The sequence below is a fragment of the Leopardus geoffroyi genome, chromosome C3 (assembly GCF_018350155.1).
Source record: "Leopardus geoffroyi isolate Oge1 chromosome C3, O.geoffroyi_Oge1_pat1.0, whole genome shotgun sequence".
In the NCBI taxonomy this organism is placed as follows: Eukaryota; Metazoa; Chordata; class Mammalia; order Carnivora; family Felidae; genus Leopardus; species Leopardus geoffroyi.
In genome coordinates, this window is record NC_059338.1 from 30,413,320 (window position 1) to 30,434,677 (window position 21,358).

Here is a 21,358-nt window from a genome sequence, read left to right on the forward strand (position 1 = left end):
TGGGCATATCAATATTTATTGAAATACTGAAAAAAAATTCCATTTTGTTGAGAAATTCCTGGCAAGAACTGACATGACAATATGTATTTCACTGATACAGTAAGAAAACGTCAACAAGTAACTGACTTCACACTCTAAACATTGCATGGATTCAGGTCCAAGGTAGCTGCAGAAGATCTGTAATACAAATATTCAGACATTACAGATTGTCTGTTTACACACATAGACCAACTATAATAAACCAGGCTAAGCCAAAAACGTTTATATTTGAGTCTGCTTTTACTGATAAATCTTGTAATTCATAAGGCAGTTGCTAAGGAAATGTCTGGTTACAAAGTGGTCACTAAAGAACACTAGAGAAATTTCATTTGCCAACTTTGGATGGGCCACAGACGTTGACTGGGGTGCCTTCTTGTTTATCAACTTCTGTTCTTCATGATACCAGAAGTGTGGATGTCACTGTCCGTGTTGCCCGTCTTTCTAAGTGTACTTAGGATGTAATTTACTAGGTTAACAACATACCAATATTTGACATTTTTTTAGGTTTAATATTCAGTGGGGAGTACTCCATTATTTAAAATAAGAAAACATGGACTTTCAGAATTAATATATTTGGGTGGGTTTTTTTGTTTTGTTTTGTTTTTTTTGCAATGTTAAAGACCCTCCAAATAACTATCCCACAAATCTCCTAACTGCCACCACCCAAGATGCACATACATGATGGAACCATTTCAGTAACGGTTAACAACACCCATTCCTCTCCGCATGTCTTCTAACCAACCCGGTTTTTAACGGGAGAGAATAATGATGCTGTTAATCCATTTCATGCTTTGCATATTGACTCTGGTCGGCTATTTTTCATTGCCCTTTGAGCCATGATTACAGGTGACTGAGATTTTGCATGAGGAGCTGTGGACACTCTGCTTAGTGAATGTGTACCCTTCATGTGGACGAATATTAGAGGAGATTAAGAAAAATAATAAAATAACCCTTTTTGTACACACAGAAGTAGTAACTAATATCTTTGGTATACAACTTACAATGCTTGTAAAGGAAACCAGGTAAGACTCCACCCCTGTTAAATTTACTTGAAATCAGAGGAAACTACAAGTCACATAATTTACAATAGATATTAAATAAACTACAGGAAGAATTATGAAGATTTACAGACATTTAATCAAGTGAATGATTTTAATTCATTAAGACCCTTTTCTGTCCCTGAACTATGTTCCACTAACTTGAAGACATGCTACAGTAAACACATATATTTGGTTTCTTCAGTCTTGGCTATATCTTATACAAAGGTGAAACCAAGGAACAATAAATTAGCATCATAATTGTCTACAGTTGAAACTATGATATACAATATAAATAAACTATTCAAAAGCCTGAAACATTTATGAAAAAATTAAAGGACTAGGAGATATTTATTTTTTACAGTTTCTACAAGTGATTGTGCCGCTGATAATCTCAAAAAAATTAAAGTCTAAATGAGATTCCCGTTTTTGATTTTAGTGTCTCACGACATACAATAATTAGGTACTGTGAAAAGTAATTACCAATCAGAAAAATAACATTAAGGAAATTACTGCTTTAGCTATTTTGTGATATCATAGTTCCCTCCCCTCCCCCCACAGGACCTAAAGAATGTAAACACTATCTTTTATTTGACTTTAAAGTATTAATACTTTATTTTAAACAAATGTTGATCCACGTCTGCACAGCTACCTCTCGGAATTGTGAAATAAGGCAAGACTTCCATACCTGTGGCATCACACGTTAATAATACTGCTATTGTCGTTGGGAGATATTGTTTTGCAATTCTTTGTACTTCAATATTTGTTCTAGAGCAGACTTTGGTCTATGACTTTGAAAGGTCAGCATCACCCTCTTCCTTTCCCTTTCGGGGAAGATTTTGAACTACTTTATCATCTTTTCCATCCACATGTAAAAATCACTGTTTCCATTCTATGTTTAGGGGATGTTCAATTGCAACAAGCATGAGACTTGAGGCCATTTATTAGCCAACCCTTTTCTTTCTTTTTGCATAGCTTAACATGCTTCGGTTTTATTTTAAACTACTTAGCACTGTGACTATTTGACATCCCAGCAAAATACGCTTCAGGTTTTATTTTTAAATAAACTACAAACTTTGATGGTTAAAAAGACGAATGTACCCTAAGAAGCCTTTTGGTGAGAAATTGTTACGAAATCCAACAACGCCAAAGCCACGGTTCAGTAACAGTAGCAGAAATAAGGGCTAGCTTGCTTTAGCTATGGAGCATTTGCTTTAAAAGTTTGTAGTCCTTTCCCTTAATATTAATGCTTATATAAGATCAGAAGAGGGATACTGCCTGCTTCTTTTTTTTTTTTTTTTAACATTATGAACACATGACAAAACAAACCCGAACATATTTAAAATGGCAAGCTAACATATTAATAGACTGTTCTTATTAGCTGTTTGCAGGTCTAAGACACAGACATTCAAAATTATGCTTTTCATGATTTGGTGGAGCTATGAGTGGGTGTGGCTGAGCACAAGTCCGTAAGGACAGATTCCGTGATCACAGGATAGAAGGTGCTGGGTCCTTGAAGGAAGAGGGAAGGGCTATTACAGGTGTAGCTGATGGGTTTTTGAGTTGTTTTAGTTCAGCTTTAGCATGGAGGAATTCTGTAAGCTCAAATCCCCTGCTGTATAAGCCTAATTAACAACACAGATCAGTCCCTCAATTTCTTCACAGCGGAGATCAGTTTAAATATACAAGAATTGTTCTGTCCGTTTTTATTTTGATATGGTGTTGGTATCCATCCGTGAGTTCAATTCACTCTATTATAATGTCTTTTACATGGAATCCTTTGGGGATGTGAAGCCTTTGATTCACAGTTTGCAATACAAATACCCTGATACATCATTTATTTGCTATTAAGTATTTGATTATTATGCCTTTTTAAATTCAATATCTTTAAACCAAGTTTTTAATTAGTGTTGCTTGGAGCAGTTCAGAGTATTTTTTTTTTTTTTTTTTTTTTTTTTTACTTCTGTTCTTCTTTTCCCCCCACCAATCTCTTTTTGTTTTGAAAGCAGAGCTTCTCAGGGTTGTAACCTAAGCTCTTTTTGCATGCAACATTTCAATGAGGAGGTTATTATAGGGGACATCCCCATTCAGGTGCTTATAGTAGAGGTATTCTTCAGCCTGCATACTGATGGCCCGGATTTCGGGTAGTCGAAGAAGTAGCTGCCCAAATTTCTCTGTTTGCTGCGGGTAGTTGCACATTGTATAGTCCAGCAGGGCGGCATTGACTTGTTCCTGGACACCTTCTACCAGCTGGAAGTTCTCAAGGTTTTTGACGTCTGGATTTAAAAAAAAAAAAAAAGCACAATATTTTAATGGCTTTTTAATTCCTATTTACTACAGCGGTGTGTTCAATTAATGGATGTATTTTCCTCCTGACATAAAGCATACTTTATATGCTGCTGAATATTCAGTAAGCCCCACTCACCAAGCTTCCTGGGAAAATGATCACAAAAGAGCTTTAGAAGAATGTCTTGTTGAAATTCTGCATATACCTCAAATCAATTAGACACCAATGGATTTTGAGCAAGGTCAACTCTTTTCATATCTTACAAAAGGAAAGGTTTGAGGATTCCTAAAGTAGAGGGATCATAATATATTGCCAGCAAATGAGTCCCTGGAGAAAGACCTATCTTAACCCAGTATATTACACAATTCATATAATTCTGTATTAATTTTTCTGACCCAAGGTGAAATCTGTGTCCAGGGTATGATGTAGTTAATTCTAATAAAAAGTGACAGGGTTCTTGTTTCTGTTTGACATTTTCTAAATGATTCTGAAAGCCTTTGACTTGTCTAGCCTATGCTAATGAACCATCTGGTACACCCCAGTGACTGCCAACAGAATATTCGCTACTGGGAACTCTGTAAAATATATATCTCAGTGACTAATGATCTTTATCAAATGAAAGCCTTGTCCTTTAGGCAGAATATGTGCCAGGATGGCCGGTGCCCTTTAACCTGAATGTGGCTTCAAAGTCTGATAAGTCTGATAACTTTGCTTTGCTTTGCTTTTTCTTCTGGTCCTGGGTCACTCAGACACAGAACATGGACACAGGCAATCATTCAACCTAACTCCCGGTGATGATCCAGTTGTTTTAAGGCATCTGCCCTAGAGGTCCTTATAAATATTGAATAAGGGAGAAACACAGAGTCAAAAAAAGACAGACCAACATACAAATGCATACACAGACAATGAGCACGGGAAAAATGGTTATGTTGGAATTTCTCTTCTGGAGTTTATTTATGTTAACTGCAACTTTTATACAATGTGTATATAGAAGCCTCTGGAAAAAAATATAGATATGTGTGTTTACATACATCCACGCTAAGAAAGTAAACAGATGCGGACCCCTCCAGCCCTGTTTTATGTTCTAATTGGACAAAAATAAATAAGGATGGTTCTGAAGAAAACCACATAACACTATGATTAAAAGGTTAAATGTACTAAACTCAGTTAGTTACCATAGTAACTCATACCCAATATTTTTGCCACTAAACTTGGCTGTTAAACTTAGCCTGTACATGTGTGCATGTCCACTTTGGTATCTCCAAATGCTTTTTTTTTTTTTAATTTTTCTAATTTTTTTAATGTTTATTCTTGAGAGAGAGACAAAGACAGAGTGTGAATGGGGGAGGGGTAGAGGGAGTGGGAGACACAAAATCTGAAACAGGCTCCAGGCTCTGAGCTGTCAGCAGAGTCCGACATGGGGCTCGAACTCACGGACCATGAGATCATGACCTGCGCTGAAGTCGGACGCTTAACCGACTGAGCCACTCGGGTGCCCCAGTATCTCTAAATGCTTTTAGAAGAAGGTTACTTACTTGCCAGAAGGAAGGGAGTGGGAGATGGGCAAAATGGGTGAAGGGGTGTGGGAGATATAGGCTGCCGGTTATGGAATGACTAAGTCATGGGAATAAAGAGCACAGGATAGGAAATATAGTCAGTGATATTGTGCTAGCACTCTATGATGACAGAGGGTAGCTACCCTTACGCAGGGCATGGCGTAATGTAGAGAGAAGTTGAATCACTATGTTGTCTACCTGAATCTAATGAAACATGGTGTGTCAACTATACTCAAATAAAAAAGTTAAAACAAACAAAATCAAAAATAAACAAAAAACATTGCCTTACATTTGCTGTTTAAATAGGTCTGGGATGATTTTAGTGTTTATATTTTGAGCCATAACTTTGCATTAAACATGCTTTCCCCCTCCCTATCCCCCAAGTCTCTGTCCCAAATTAAAAACAGCGAGGAATTAGTAGCGAAACAGATACACAGTGGGAGCATTGGATACCACATCTATTTCAAAGTGAGATGGGAGAATAAAAAATATTTGCTTATTTATTAATGAGATGTACAAACAGACAAATGTTACACTTTTAGGAGCTCTGCCTCCTCTGTGGCATTTAAACTGGCAGGCAAGTTGTTGTCCACTTGACATTTAAAAAAATTTGTCTTTTAATGTTTATTTATTTTTGCGAGAGAGACACAGAGTGTGAGTGGAGGAGGGGCAGAGAGAGAGGAAGACACAGAATCCAAAGCAGGCTCCAGGCTCTGAGCTGTCAGCACAGAGTCCGACTCGGGGCTCGAACCCACACTCCCACTGGGAGATCACGACTTGAGCAGAAGTCAGACACCTAACCAACTGCACCACCCAGGCGCCCCATTTTTTTTTAATGTTTATTTTTGAGAGAGAGAGAGGGAGAGAGAGTCAGTGGGGGAGGGGCAGAGAGAGAGAGAGAGAGAGAGAGAGGGAGACACAGAATCTGAAACAGAGTCTAGGCTCTGAGCTGTCAGCACAGAGCCCGATGCGGGGCTCGAACACAGGAACAGTGAGATCATGACCTAGGCTGAAGTCGGACGTTTAACCGACTGAACCACCCAGGCACCCCCCCCCCCAACTTGACGTTTTATATCTGTAGCACTTTACAGTTAATAAAGTATTTTCCATCTATTTTATTTAAAGTATTTTAAACATTATTTTTAAATTATTTAAAATATTTATAAATTTTCTAAATTATTTGAAAGTATTTATAAATTTAGTTACATTTGGTTCAAAATTACAAAATGTCAATAATTGGAAATACCATTGGTATGCTATAGCTGGGTCTGTGACAGAAGAATTTACATTCGTGTTAGCTTTTCCCCTGCTGCGAACCTTACGCTTTCACAGGCTCACATTCTGGTTACGGGTATAGGTCCTTCAATAAAGGATCGTGGCAGAAAGATAACATAATTTCAAAATAGCTCATTTGAATTTTGACAAATTTCTCAGCATTTTTTTCTTTTTGCCCTTCATCCAACTTCGAAGAGACAGAATTTAGCATCCTCCTTTACATCCGACCAGAAAGTTGAAAAAGAAAACAAGCAACGTTCGGGGTTATGGTGATCTAAACACAATGATAGAAAAACAACTGAAATGGAGTATTATTTGATACTATAATGAAAGACGTTCTCACAAGCAAGGAAAAATAACAATAGTCCTAGAGATTAATAGGGAGGATGTAGGAATTTGCACAGTATAAAAATGTAAGATAAATGAATAATAGTCTTTTAAGAAAGTTGTTTTGAAACTTTCTTTTTTTGATAAATGTATTTTTTGAGAACTAGCTTCTACCTTCTGTGATAAATAATGCCAGTCTGTTAATAATAATAAAAAAAACTATTAAAAAACATAAAACAAAGGATAGATCCTAAGTCCTGGTTTATTTGTGTACTATTATCACCGAATGATCATGTAAAGTCTTCAAATCAGCATGTGCTGGATAATTTCTAGAAATACTGGTCCAAACTGGTACCTTTCTCTCAAGTCTAAAAATATGTCCAATTTTCCTTCTGAAGGAAAATATACACGTTTCCCATACTTTGGCCATATATATAATTTTTTTCTAAAAGACATTAGAGTTGAATTGGCACGGCTGAGGGGCGCCTGGGTGGCTCGGTCGGTTAAGCGTCTGACTTTGGCTCAGGTCATGATCTCATAGTCCGTGAGTTCGAGCCCCGTGTCGGGCTCTGTGCTGACAGCTCGGAGCCTGGAGCCTGTTTCAGATTCTGTGTCTCCCTCTCTCTCTGCCCCTCCCCTGTTCATGCTCTGCCTCTCTCTGTCTCAAAAATAAATAAACGTTAAAAAAAAAAAATTAAAAAAAAAAAAAAGAATTGGCACGACTGAATTCATTATCTCATTAAGCTATTTCTAAGAATGTCTCATTAAATCTCACAAAAGTTCTGCTGCTAACTGTCCCAAAGGTACTTACTTATTTTGTTTCTAGGTCTATGCAGGCAATTTGCAGTTTGGTATCAACGATCCTGATATTTAAACTACATAAGGTTAAAAAAAAGAAGGAAAAATATTTTTAGTGAATGATTCTCATTTACTGACCAAGTAGTTCCGGGATCATTGCTCTGCTGGTGGACTCTACTTTTAGCTCTATATGCCTCTCACTTCATTTTGCACTGCTTTGTTAACTGTCCATTTCCCTAGCAGACTGACTGTAAGCATCTTGGCATGAGGACTATATTAGTCAAAGCATCCCCAGAGAATTCTCCATTAATGTTTGCTTTATATCATTGGTGCATATGTCCAAGACTGATATCATTGTGACATTACCTACTACGTTAAACTGTTATCTTATAAGCCAATTTCCTTTCTTTTTCTAATTCGAAACTGGCTTTCAAAACTTAATTTATATGATAGATTTCTCCCTGAAATAAAATATTTGCAATGTGGTCTTGTTTTCTATCCAAAGAATCCTGGGTGAATCCTTTCGTGGTCTGAATAATCAAGTCTTAATGCTGAATAATCAGGTCTTAATTTACATGTTTTGCCAATGAGGATTTTCACTGGTCAGTTCTGCTTTAAGGGAAACGTGCCCACATCCTCATTTGGACTTGGAATAGGGTCCCTGCGCTCCCACATTTCTTGCATCTCTGGCTTGAGAGGCAGACCTTGGTTTCTCTACCGTGGTTGAGATGCTTCACAAGGACCTAAAAGCAAGGGAGGACATGAATGACAGAATACAGATGACATCACCTCTTGGAAGACTTGGAATTTTCTCTTTTTTGTATTTACTTTTTAGGAGGAGTCCAGAAATTTAAGTGTGCTCCCACAATACGCATGGAATTAGTTTTTATGCTAATTAATGTCCTTTTGTGAAAATTCACACATGAAATACATTTAAAATCTGAAGCATTTTCTCTGACATATTTCTCCTACAAATCAAGCCCTATTCCACATTAAGTAATGAATGGCAGCTGGCATACTAGGGAGTCTAAACTCATCTATAGCAGGAGTCTGTAACACCAAAACTTCATGAATGGATATTAAATTACATGAGAAAACAAAATCTGGAAAAATTATTACATGTTTCTGGAGTCCTCAGAAATAATATGTTTCTGTGATTTGTTTATTTCCCATATTAAATACCACTGTAGCATATTTGGGATTTTAGAAAGAGACTCAGCTGGAAGAAGAGAGATTGATAGGAGACCAGAATTCCCACCAGTTCTGTGAGATCTTATGCTAGATCTCACAAGTCTCCTGCATTTGGCCCTTCATGTTCTCCTTTGAAAGTGATAGAGGCTTCATTGTAATACAATTTAAAAATACAAGTTAATGAACTCTATCATTGCAAATTCGGAGTTGGAAATTGTATGTAAACAGTCAGAGGCATCCCCAACCCTTCCTCTATAGCCTTTAAATTTTGATAACTGGCAAAAGCATTTTGGCTTCTCCTCTAAGTATCAATCTCTTATCATCTATTCTACTTTATTCACTCAGGGACTAATTACCAACTTTTTATATGAAGCAGCATTACGATAAGCTCACAGTGGCATGCTCAGATTTTTTCCATCCTTATTGGAAAGTAAACCCTTAGGTCTTCTTGAATATATTACAGTCCTGGCTTCTCAGTCATACACAGCACTCAGATTCTCTCTGAAGATGAAGATCCTGATTTCTGCCTCCCTGGTTCCTGCCGCGTGGCACAGCCTGTGAATCTTCCTGTTCAGCAGTTTTTTCAGTGATGGGTCCTTTCGCTAAGCAAGGGGGCTGGGGGGTTGGGAGGCTGGAGGCTCAAACAGAGTCTGCTATCTTTTGCTGAGAAGATAATTACCTTTGCTAATTTCTCACAGGTGGGAAGAAAATTTTATCTGGCCCTTTAAAAAATATGAAAATGGGAAAAAGAAGTAGAACGCTTCTTTTTTCCTTGAGGCATCTGGAGAGAGGACAATCTATAAATTGGTACACAGTTTGTCCTCAGAAGACCCTTTCCTTTACTAAACCAGAAAAGGAGAAAGGAAATGAATTTTCCGTAAGGAATTAATTTTTACAATTATTTTTTAAAGGGCTATATTTAAATAATTTATGTAAATAATTTTAAGAACTTTTGGAGAGATACCTGTTATATTCTTTTCCTACGAACAAAGTTCACTTAATAAAGAGTGAGGGCTATTTAGGGGTTGGAGATGGGAGGGTAAGAGATTTTTAGTGGGGATGTCTAAAGTTAAATCATCATGTTTCCAGCAAAACTTCAAACCCAAGATTTTAAATTCATCACTGTTAAGTCCCCCACAAAAATGTGTTTGTATGCGTATGCTTATTAACCCAAGAGCTATTTTTAGCAACTAGAATATACAAGTGGGTGCCTTCCTATGCAAATTACTACCAAGAAAATGTAACTCTTTGGCAGGAGCTGTGTGTAGAAATGTGGACAAATAGCATATGCATTATTTATGTACTTAGAAATAACAAGCCCTTACAAATGATTGACGCTTTGTAGCTTACAAAGCACTCTAACATGCATTATTTATTACTTCACACCTTTATGTATATGCAATATACGAATTCATTCATTCATTCATTCATCCATCCATTCATCTGTTCATTCATTCATCCATCCATTCATTCTGACAGCCCTGTACCAGGTCACGAAGACACGGGAATAAAACAAAAGTCTCTGTGTTAAGTAGTTTATTTGATGTAATAGAGAGAAGCAGTGGGTTCCTGGGGCACACACAGGAAGAGCACCCCTGGGGAAGGTCCCATCTGAAGGGTTTTGAAAAATGGGTCGGAGTGAGTTGTGCTACCCATGGAAGGAAAGGCCGGGGACGCCCCGCAGACAGTATTCGATATACAAAGACTCAGCGACCGGGAGAAAAAAGAGGTCCTGGGAACACCGTAAAGCAGCTTAACTTTCATGCAGAAGGAGAGCAGAGGGGCAAGATAAGGATAGACCATAAAGTTTAAGACTGAAGGACACTGAGCGTCAGAAGGGGTCTGGATTCTGTTCTGAAAGCAATACAGAAGCACCAAAAGATTTTAAGAAGGAAGTGGTCAGCTCTCTGACTTAGAAAGAGCACGCTACCAGAAGTATGGGGAAGGGATTGGTCTCATGAAGGGAGGACCACCCAGGAGGCTGTCACAGGAATAAAGGTGAGACGTATGGTGGGCCATGGGCTGGGATGGACTTGAAAGGCATCAAAATGGTTGACTCGACAGGGATTCTCGGCCCTGAACAGAGAGTAGGAGAGAGTGAAGGTCCTGGGTGACTTCTGGGTGTCTGACAAGGGAGAAAGGTGGGGGCTGTCCTACTGGCAAGAGGCAGAAGAGCATATTTGAGGAAGCAATATTTAATGAGTTTAGGTATAGCCACGTTGAACTTAAGGAGCACGTGGAACACTCAGTAGCTATGAAGGAAATGGCTGGAAATAAAGGTCCAGACCTCAGCAAAAAGGCCTAGATGGTGGTATAGACTGGGGACTCATCAATGGACAGGGGATGGATGAAACCCCAGGGGTCTATGAGGATGTTTAGAGAGAGAAGAGGCCTAGTTGCAGGGTTCTGGAGAAGGCTAACTTTTAAAGGATTCTTTCTTGAGAAGGTATTATAGGTATTTTGAAATTAAGACCGAGAGATTAAATAGCTTTTCTAAGATCTCAAAGGATGCCAGACCCGGGGGGGGGGGGGGGGGGAGGAGCTAACATTTCCAAGCACTAGTCAATATGCGAAGGATTTTTTATATGTCCTCATTTAATACTGCTAAGGTATTATTCTCTTCATTCTCTAGATAAAGAAACAGATTTACAGGGGTTGCGTAACTCTACTTCCTCAGCTAGTAAGACACAGACCCTGCTACCTGGGTCTAGAGTTCTTGGACCCTGCCCACAAGATGTTCCACCCGCAGAGCTGGGAAATGGACCTTGCAGGGCTTGTGACTTTCAGGTGCTGGAGCCTGTTTATCCCTACTGTCACAGCCTGCAAGTTTCTGCCACCTGCTGGGGTTGGAGAATGGGATGTCCTGGTTAATCAAATAGTTCATCTTCTAAAGGGTCTCCTAACACATGGACAGTTTTCCAAGAATTTGAGTGAAATAATACACTTTTGACATTTATACTGATATGTAGCAAACCTTAATTCATCTTTGATGATTTTGAAGGAGATTTAACATCTTCAATGCCACAGAGCATTATTATAAAAAGCAGTCACAATTGAGACTGAGTACAATCTAGAGTCATAGAGTGCCTTCTTGGGGACCTTTTCTGGACAGTCCCCACCCCGGCCCTTTCCACTGAGACTCTAAGGGCTAAAAAAATAAGAGTTTCTGTCTGCTTCATATATGGAGTTTAGGCAAAAGGATTCCACTGATTTAAAAAAAAAAGTTTGAAGGGCACCTGGGTGGCTCAGTCAGTTGAGCATCTGACTTCAGCTCAGGTCATGATCTCACGGTCTGTGAGTTCGAGCCCCACATCAGGCTCTGTGCTGACAGCTCAGAACCTGGAGCCTGCTTTGGATTCTGTGTCTCCCTCTGTCTCACTACCTCCCCCACTTGCACTGTCTCTCTCTCTCTCTCACTCTCAACAATAAAATAAACATTAAAAAAATTTTTTTAAAAAGTTTGAAAAGCACTTGATTTTGTGGTTACAATAACATCGTGCAAAGGGAATGTGGTCTAATATAATCTCATTGACCAGGCCGATCAAGCAAGTTATTTAATCCTCCCGAGCCTGTTTTTCTATCTGCAAAATATAGGAAATAACTCTCCTAGTCTCTTAGGATCATGGGAAAGTAAAATATATTTGAATTAAATATGAATAAACTTTAAAGATGTACAGGTATTATATACACACAGGGCACTATTTCTTAAAATTTGAATGATAAAATCTGAAAATATTACCGATAAAATATTAAAGTTTGCAGGTTAATTTGTTTGCTTCCAACACACATCCTACACAGCAGTCTGATCATTTCCCTGTCATGAAGTTTCATGGACAAAATAGAATCTCTCATGTTACAGTTTTCCAAAATTAATGGAAGGCACCGTGAGTGCCTGAAAGTTTATCCCATCCTCAATCACCAAGAATATTCAAGAACATGAGACCAATTCTTAAGGTCGGTTAAAGACTTTTCATTCTATGATACTAATCTTGAAACCCAATTTTCCCAACTATAAATGGCAGTCTGCACAAAATGCTTCTACTAAGCCAGTGCCCAGCATAGGTCCCGGAGAAACCCAGGCTCAGGAAATGTCATTGCATAAAGGATGTCGCCTGGAGCAGTGTCTGCTCTTTGGTCAATTTTTTGATCCTAATATGTCATCCTCAAGAGGCAGCAGACATTGGGGGCACTTGGGTGGCTCAGTCTGTTAAGCGCCCGATTTCAGCTCAGGTCATGATCTCATGGCTCATGAGTTCGAGCCCCACATCAGGCTCTGTGCTGACAGTTAAGAGCCTGGAGCCTGCTTCAGTTTCTGTGTCTCCTTCTCTCTCTCTCTCAAAAATAAACAAACATTAACAACAACAACAACAACAACAACAACAACAAGGCAGCAGACATTTAATTCCTCACTAATTAAATGTCTTTATTTTTAGTCTTAATTCTGTTTCTAACTGTGAGATCATAAGCACGTTATCATTGTTGTCATTTTGGCCCTCACGTTTTCCTCATCTGTGAACTTCAAGGTTGGACTTGGTCTCTACTGTCACCCACAGCCCTAAGAGTCTACGACTATATGATTAGGAATTGAAGTATCAAAGGGAAGATTCTGGATTGTCAACAAACGGGAACAAGCATGACTCTGCAATCACTCCATTAGACTATCACCTGTTTCTCTGCTTAACTGTCTGGAAAGTACTTCAATTCTCCAAGATGGTTTTTGACCTGGATGACAAATTATTTCAAACTTTGTTTAGTATATAGCTATGATAGAACACAATGTGCCAGAGGAAAAATGGCATTAAATTCATTTAAAGTAGCTCCCTTCTTTATAGGGAACAATGTAGCTGTTGCATGCACAGAAACAAAGCTCACAGAAGTTTCAAAGCTAGCTCCTGTGTGCTGACACATATCAGGCATCTTTTCCCGGTGGGCACAGAATACAGAAATGAATACAAACGGCATCACTTAAATACTTTGAGCAAAACAATATTCCATGAGTTTGCATACATTTCTTTCTCAGAAGAAAACTGAAATCCTTTTTCATAGTCTAACCCTGAAACCACATCTGTTTGCCTCACTCCCCTCCAGACACTGGTCTTCCTGCTCTTCTTTAATACACCAAGTTTCCTTTGGCCTCAGGACCTTTGCACTTGCACCTATCCCTCATTCTGGATAGTTCTTCCCCTATTGTGTAGGACTCACTCCCTCACTTCGCTTCAGCCTCTGCTCAAATAACATCTACTCAAAAAAGCCTTTATTGACCACCCCTTCTAAAAGAGCTCTGCTTCACTATCAAATCATTCTCTGGGCCTTTACTCTGCCTTATTTTTCTTTAAAAACGTATGTACTACATCGAAGATATATTTGTACACCCATAGTTGTTCATAGCAGTATTGTTCACAATAGGCAAAAGGTAGAAGCAACCTAAGGGGCCATTGACCAATAAACGGATAAACAAAATGTGTATCTACATACAACGGAATAGTCAACAGCTTCAAACAGGAGGGAAATTCTGACACCTACAAGGAGGGCATTGTGCTAAGTGAAACAAGCCAGTCACGAAAAGACAAATACCCTCTGATTCGACTTATATGAGGTACCTAAGAATAGTAAGTTCATAGACAGAAAATAGGATGGTGATTGCCAGGGCCTGGGACAGGAGGAAATGGGGGTTGTTTTCAATTAAGTATAGAGTTTTAGTTTTGCAAGATGAAAAGAGTTCCGGAGATTGGCTGGACAAGAATATAAATGTACTTAACACTCCTGAACTGTCAACTTAAAAGTGGTTAAGATGACAAATTATATGTTATGTGTATTTTACCACAATTAAAAATTTAAAGATGTAATGTATGTGTAGGTTTTTAAACATAATATAACGAACACTTGTGAATCCACCACTCTGGAGCAACAAACAGCACATCAAACAGAACAACACCCTTCAGGCTACTTGTGTGTCCCTTTCGGGAACTCATTCCTGATGCCCCAGAGTGACCACTACCCGGTTTGTGTTTACTCTTTCCTTATATCCCTAAACTACGTATTCTTATTGTTGCTTGTTTGACTGATCTTATGTTACACATTTATTTGTCTAATTTTTAAAATTGCCCACCACCCACCCAAGAAGGAAAGCCAGGATGGGAGGGACTTGGTCTAACTTGCAGCTGCACCCTTAGCACCCAGGCCAGTGCTCAGCACAAAGATCTTCAGTGTGGCAGCTCCCCTTACCGTGGCTTTGCCTTCCACGGTTTCAGCTACCTGCAGTCAACTGTGGTCTGGAAGCAGATGGTCCCACATCTGATGTGTCATCAGAAGCTCGGGAGCTGCCTAATGCTACATCACACCGTCCGCATCCTTCACCTCACTTCACTTCATCATGTAGGCATTTTATCACCTCACATCATCACAAAGAAGAAGATGGGTGAGTACAATAAGGTATTTGAAGAGAGAAAGACCACATTCACATAACTTTTCTTACAGTATATTGCTCGATTTCTTCCATTTCATTATTAGTTATTGCTGTTTATCTCTTACTGTGCCTAATTTAGAAATTAAACATCATCATAGGTATGCATTTATAGAAAAAACATTGTATGTACAAGGGTTCGGTATTATCCACAGTTTCAGGCATCCACTGGGGGTCTTGGAACATTTCCCCCGCAGATAAGGGGTCGAGGGGGAGGGGGACACCACAAATATGCCAGGAATGAACAAAGAAATTTCTTGATTAAATAAATGCTGCTCTGCCCCAAACCAAAACCTTTTTTCTTCTTCCTTTTTTTTTTCTTTTTTTGCCTTGACATACTACTATTCTTCCATATCAAATTCATGGCAGACTTTATTTTTGTTTCACGCAGAATTATTTCATAACAGTAAGCAAAAAGCATGAAGTCCATTATGTATTGTGCTTTCTTGGGAAAGAGTCAAAAGGGAATGTTGGCTGTGTGCTTTGACTGTAGTGCCAACCTTGCCTGTTCTTCTTGAATCATTTGGACTCTCCTATGTGTAGAACATTTTATTTTGCCATGTTTCACACATTTACCAGCTCACTCAGTGACCCATGCTGAAGGCTACAGAATACGACTTAAGGTTCTGCAGATACACCTCCTTATTGGACATCTCTTCCCGAATGGCTGGTGGGTATCTCAAACTCACCAAAACTGTCCAAAACTGTATGGTATGTCCAAAACTGAGCTCAGTCTCTCCATTCTTTCTGAGCCTGTTCCTTTTCTTGTTTTCCCTATATCAATTATTGGGCCACTATCTCCCAGGACTCAGAACAGACATCACTGCTCCAGGAAGCCTCCTTCGAGCCATCTCTGTTGAATCTACAGCACCTTCCATTTGCCTATCACATAGGTCAACGGGTATCACATGGCTATCTGACTGTCAATTTTGAGAACAGGGATATATCTACCTTCTTAATGGTTACACTTTCTTGCGCAGGCCTCGCACAATGCCTGGACAGAGCAGGAGACAACTTCACGCTGGTCGAATGCAAGAATAACATTCACGTTTAACTCATCCATCATCAATCTTCCCCTTGCTTGTGTCTCAAAGATCTTCCAAATATTTCCAATCATATCTTCCCTGTCACACTTTTCTTGATCTTCCAGGCACTGAACTGTACCTTGCCTCCTCTACTAGGCTGTGTTCTCTTGGAAGGCGGCGATCCTGTCTTATGTTTATTTCCCACACAGCACAAGCAAAGCACCACCCAATACATGTACACCCAATACATGTACTATTAAGCTTGCTAATTTGAATTAAGGTCCCATGAATATAAGGCATATGCAAATCAACCCCCTAAGAATATACTGAGCACCTTTTATGTGCCAATAGTCCTAACTACTAAACTCTTAAATAGTTTTAAAGTTCCTCACCTTGTTAAATTCATAACCAATTTCAAATACAACAGTAGGACACATTTCCTGTCATTTGTCTCTAGGTAAAGTATAGTTTGATTTAAAATTGAAGGAATTGAGTTCAGAGAATTAGGGGAAGGGAAAACATTTGGTTTGCCTGATGTTATGAATTGGTAACCTGATATTGAGGAAAATCTATTTTGGGGCTGTACTGGGTTAAGGGGCCTCATGAGCTGACATGGGACATACAGTTTTCCTTCTATGTATAAATTTACAATTTGTTTTCCAAAAGCCTTGGGGATAAAAATGAGGAAGGAAGGCTCTCCTAAAGAGTTATTTTAAAATCATGAATTAAAATAGATCTTATGTTTCATCAACCTCTACATACCAGATGATAGCAAAAACCACATTAAAATGCTTGGAGAATGAAAGGCAAAAACAAGGTCTCTGGCTGGGATTTGACTGAATATTCTGAGCCAGGAGAACAAAATTTGAAGGGGCATGCGATGGGGCAGTTTTCTGGTTTCCCCCTCAATTTCAAATAAAGTAAAGCTGTGTGTCAAAACAGACCCAGCACTAAGGGCAAATACACACAATGCTTCTTAACAGGTAACTTCTCAAGTGCACATGACGTTTGCAGCTGCCCGGGCTGGCCAGCCTTGGAAGTCATAGTCCTTATCTTGTGTAAAGACCGTCTGTCCCCTCAGAATACGAAACGTCCACATTCATAAACAAGCAGCCCTTCCTGAGAGGAAAGCTCTTCACTCCATTCTTGTAGTCACGTTCTAAAACAGTTTTTGATTCATAAGTTTGCATTTGATTTCCATTCAGGAACTTTTGTGATTTTGTAAAGTTTTCTTATTCTCTCGGAATAAGATATGAGGTTCAGTTTGTTCAGGTGGTAAGTCAAGACTATGAATAAACCAACGTTATCATATGAAAGAGAATTAAACAGGCAGATCCAAGTGGGGATATATTAAGCCAAATTTAAGCTCCAGTTGTTGAATTTAGCCTGTACTAGATGTCTGGTTTGCCTCGGGATAAATTCAGCTTTCCAGCTAATCGAATGAGGAAAACTGCCTCAGGTATGATAAAATTTACAAGAGAACGCTGTCCAACAGTTCTTGTTAAAAATATTAGCTTAAAGGCATTCTTATCGTCTTTGGGATGAAGACTGTATTTGCATTTAATTATTTGATTTCAAACTTTTATGAACTTGGATCAAATATTAGCTTAGCCAATTAAAATATTATTTTGTGTGAGTGTGGCTGAGAGCCCAATTCAGTTCGACTTACTCAGCTTGGGTAGTGATCTACAACTTTCTTACTGACTCTCTATGAGAGAGGATTTCCAAGAGGTAACAAAGGCAACATTTAAGAATTTACATGGACGATTGGTAAACAAGGCACTGTATTGGAAATGAAGAGTTGAAACATTTCCCCACATTATAGCATTAGTCCAGAAGAAAAAAGATGTGGTCGTCTAGATATTTCCACTCATACAATCAATCAATACTCCTTCATAATTCAGCATTTGAAATAAATCCCTTTCTTTACAACTACTCATGTTAGCCCATCGGCCACATTGCAGGTGCACTGCCAGGAGCAGCTTCCTGTGCAGCTTTGCCTCCCCACAAAAGCCCGGGTAGGGCTTGTTGTTTCTATCCTCCGGGTCTCCCAGGGTGGCGAGGGATGTAGCTCATGCAGAAATGGGACAGGGATGAGCAGGGAAGCGAATGCCATGGGGGAAAGGCTTACACGAAACTAAAGAGCAGCAGAACACTCTTTAAAAATCCTTTCAGAGTGGAATTGTTGAAAAAAGGCGTTCAACAATTTCTACAAAATAATCAGTTTATTTTATATAACTCACATGACTCAGACCTCAATGCCTATCGTGGATTGGGCAGGAAACTTCGTAAAATCTTTGGCTGAACTTAGTCCTCTGGTGCCAAGGCCAGGAAATGGGAGGACTCTCGAGTGCCAGAAAGACACAGATGTGGTCCACTGTCCTGAGCTGCTAACCTCCCCCAAGTCCCTGGAGTGATGTGACCCTGAGGGGGGCGGGGGGGAGGGCCATCTGTGATGAATTGCCTGTAATACCTCCTATGGGTATACAGCTGGAATGATTAGATATGAATGAAGTCAAACCACTGGAGAACCACTGCCTCCCTGCTTCTCAGTTCTGACCTCACTCATTTCAACAGGAGTTTGAAACCAAGATAGGAATATAATATACTTGTCATTTTAAAGAGTAAGTATTGATTATTTTAAAAGAATGAAACACATTACGGTCAGGTCAATACAAGGATGTATAGAGGGTATGAAATTTGGCCTCCCAAGCCGCAAGAAGCATAGAATATGGAAAACATTACGACAAATGTCCCACAGTGTGTATTGTTAGTTCACTAATTAAGACTCAGCAACTTGAACTCCATGCTAATTCAGACACTGTATTTAGGTTTTATTTTTGATAAGAAGTTTACAGATGCCTTTCTCTTTCATACTCGTGAGCAATTCTGTCTAAACCCAGCAGCAGAAGCAGAAATTCAGGAAATGAAGGGTATTATGAATGTGTCATTTATTTTAAAATCCAAGTTTTAAATGTTAAAGACTGGTTATAAAGTCTATGTAAATCTAGGCTTATTGTGTATTGCAATTTCTGAAGACAAAATATTTGCTTAGTTCTTTGAATTTCTATCAAAACCCTATCATCTATTTTATGTAACTTCTCCCGACACTCGGGCAGGTCTGCCATTAGCCTTTCTGAGAGAGACACAATGAATTAAGATAGAGTTGGGAGCAGGGTGAGGTATTTTCATGTTACATCTGACATTCCCAACCTCCTTTAGTTGCACCACACCGTATTAACTACATTACTCTACAGAAAGCATTGGGTTGGGTTATTAAACTTGCATTTCTTTAAGTACATGTTAAATTCAGCATTTTGTTGCCGAGTTGAATTGTTCTAAAGTAGTGAGGTTTATTGTACATTCTATGTCTGTTTCTACTTGTACCAAAAAGTAACATCACAATCATGAAAATTCTTGCAGCTTTATGCCCTTCTGAGAACTGTTGTTTACATACACCTCTTCTAAATACCCAAGTTTTACTTTTTTAAGTTCGTAGAGTTCAAGACTAGTCTTCAAGAGCTAGATACACTTGTTACTTATTATTACATCATTTCCCTTGGCTTATCACTATTCTGGTCAGTAAGATCAGAGGTTGAAATGAAGGGGGAAAAATCATTCAGATGACCAATACTTATTCTGAATTATTTGGACTGTAAAAAGAAAAGAGAGGTCTTTGGGGTGAAGAACTAAGGCATTAGAGAAACTGATGACCTAACAAGATCATTAAAACTAAATACTTATCAATTTTGGGGACATAACTTAAATTAATAATTCATCCAATTGCTCAGGGATATGCATTTGTATGTGAAAGACAGAAAATCTATATTTCCAATTTGTTTTGTATTTGTTTAACCATGTGGCAGAGAAAATAACAGGAAAGATTAGTCTAAGAACTTCCAAGAGCTTTAAACATTTTGCAAAGGAAGCTACCTTTTTTTTTTTTTTTAAAGCATGATTATGGATTTTACTAAGACAGTGATAGTAATGATACTAAAATATCTCCTATGTGATATTTGTTTTATAAAATGCTATGTTCAATCTTAAGCCCTGTATAGCAAGGGAACTAAAATTGTGTTCACCATACCTTTTCACACCCAGATATCATTAATTTAGGAGACAGAAAATGTTTATGCTCCTGTAGTTGCATTACAGCCAACTCTTGATTATTTAGGGGAATTATGGATACTTGCATTTTCCATAGCTGGGAAAAATGAAAAGAGGTGATTTTAGATCTGTGAACACGCCACTAATCAACTAACCTTGGAATGAGGAAAGTGCTCAAAGTCCTCTTCTCCTCATCTTTTAAAATGTATTTTAACAGGAATTACCATGAAGTAGGACAGTGCACCTGGTTTGTAAAGTATCATTAGTTATTTCACCTTTCTGCCGTGTTGACTTTGCTGACCAGGACACATCTCCACCCTGTAGCCCACCTCATGCTGTGCTAAAGGAAAGCTCAGATAGGGTTCTTCCTGAGCCCAAAGCATCTACCGGCTTATACAGACAGCGGCTCCTGAAAGACATCAGGAATAGCATTAATGATACTCTTAAGCTGCTCTGAGCAATTCACTGTGCTCTCTCCCCCAGGGAGTGCTCGGGTCCACTGACATTCCTTACAGCTCAGGGTACTATTCCCTTGCCTCTTAAGTAGGCCCTCTGTGGAATTTGCCCCCAGAGAACCATTACTGTCTCCTGGGGATTTTCAAACTTAAGTATATCCAAGACATAAGACAAAATACCGAATACTCTTCACATTGGCCGCATGGTGGCTCAGTGAGTAGACCCACATCCAATTTCAAGAGCAGCCCTGGACCACTTATGCTTTTCCAAGTTTAGTTGGTATTTAATAACAGCTGTCATCTTGTGAAATAGAGGATTTTTTAAAAATGTTTAAAACTCGATTTTTGGATTATCTGTGCATTCAATGTTGGCCTTAAGCTTCCATTAACAGAGAAAAACAGGGATAATGTTTTAAGTTCCAACATGGTGAAATTAGCAAATTGGCAGTGAGCAGTTAGTGATGACTTCAGAACCACCCACTTCTATGTGGAATTCTTCTGAAAGCAAACTGTGGTGTGGTTGTTTTTTGGTTGTAAAGAAACAAAGGGACTTCCATTTCCCAAATTTTAAAATAAACATGTCTTCAAAGCATTAAAACCATCTTTGAAAAATGATTCTTGACATGCTTAGATGTCTGTCTCCCAGTCTACTGCATAATTAATAATAAGTAAAAATCATATCTTTTGAGGCTCATTTTAAACTCTACAAATGTCATCTGGATACAAAAATATTTCTGGATACAAAAATATTTCTTTTAAAGATGCACAAATCTGGGGTGCCTGAGTGGCTCAGTCGGA

General features: G+C 38.8%; 1 protein-coding gene across 5 annotated transcripts in view; it reads right to left on the reverse strand.

The window, feature by feature from the left end:
• Positions 1-21,358, reverse strand: part of NR5A2 (nuclear receptor subfamily 5 group A member 2) — a 138,047-nt gene continuing 116,689 nt past the window's right edge. For all 5 annotated transcript variants that reach the window (XM_045456576.1, XM_045456577.1, XM_045456580.1 and 2 more), the window contains one exon: positions 1-3,352. In XM_045456576.1, the coding sequence (XP_045312532.1) occupies positions 3,105-3,352 (248 nt within the window). In that variant the 3' untranslated portion in view covers positions 1-3,104. The remainder of the gene's footprint in view (positions 3,353-21,358) is intronic.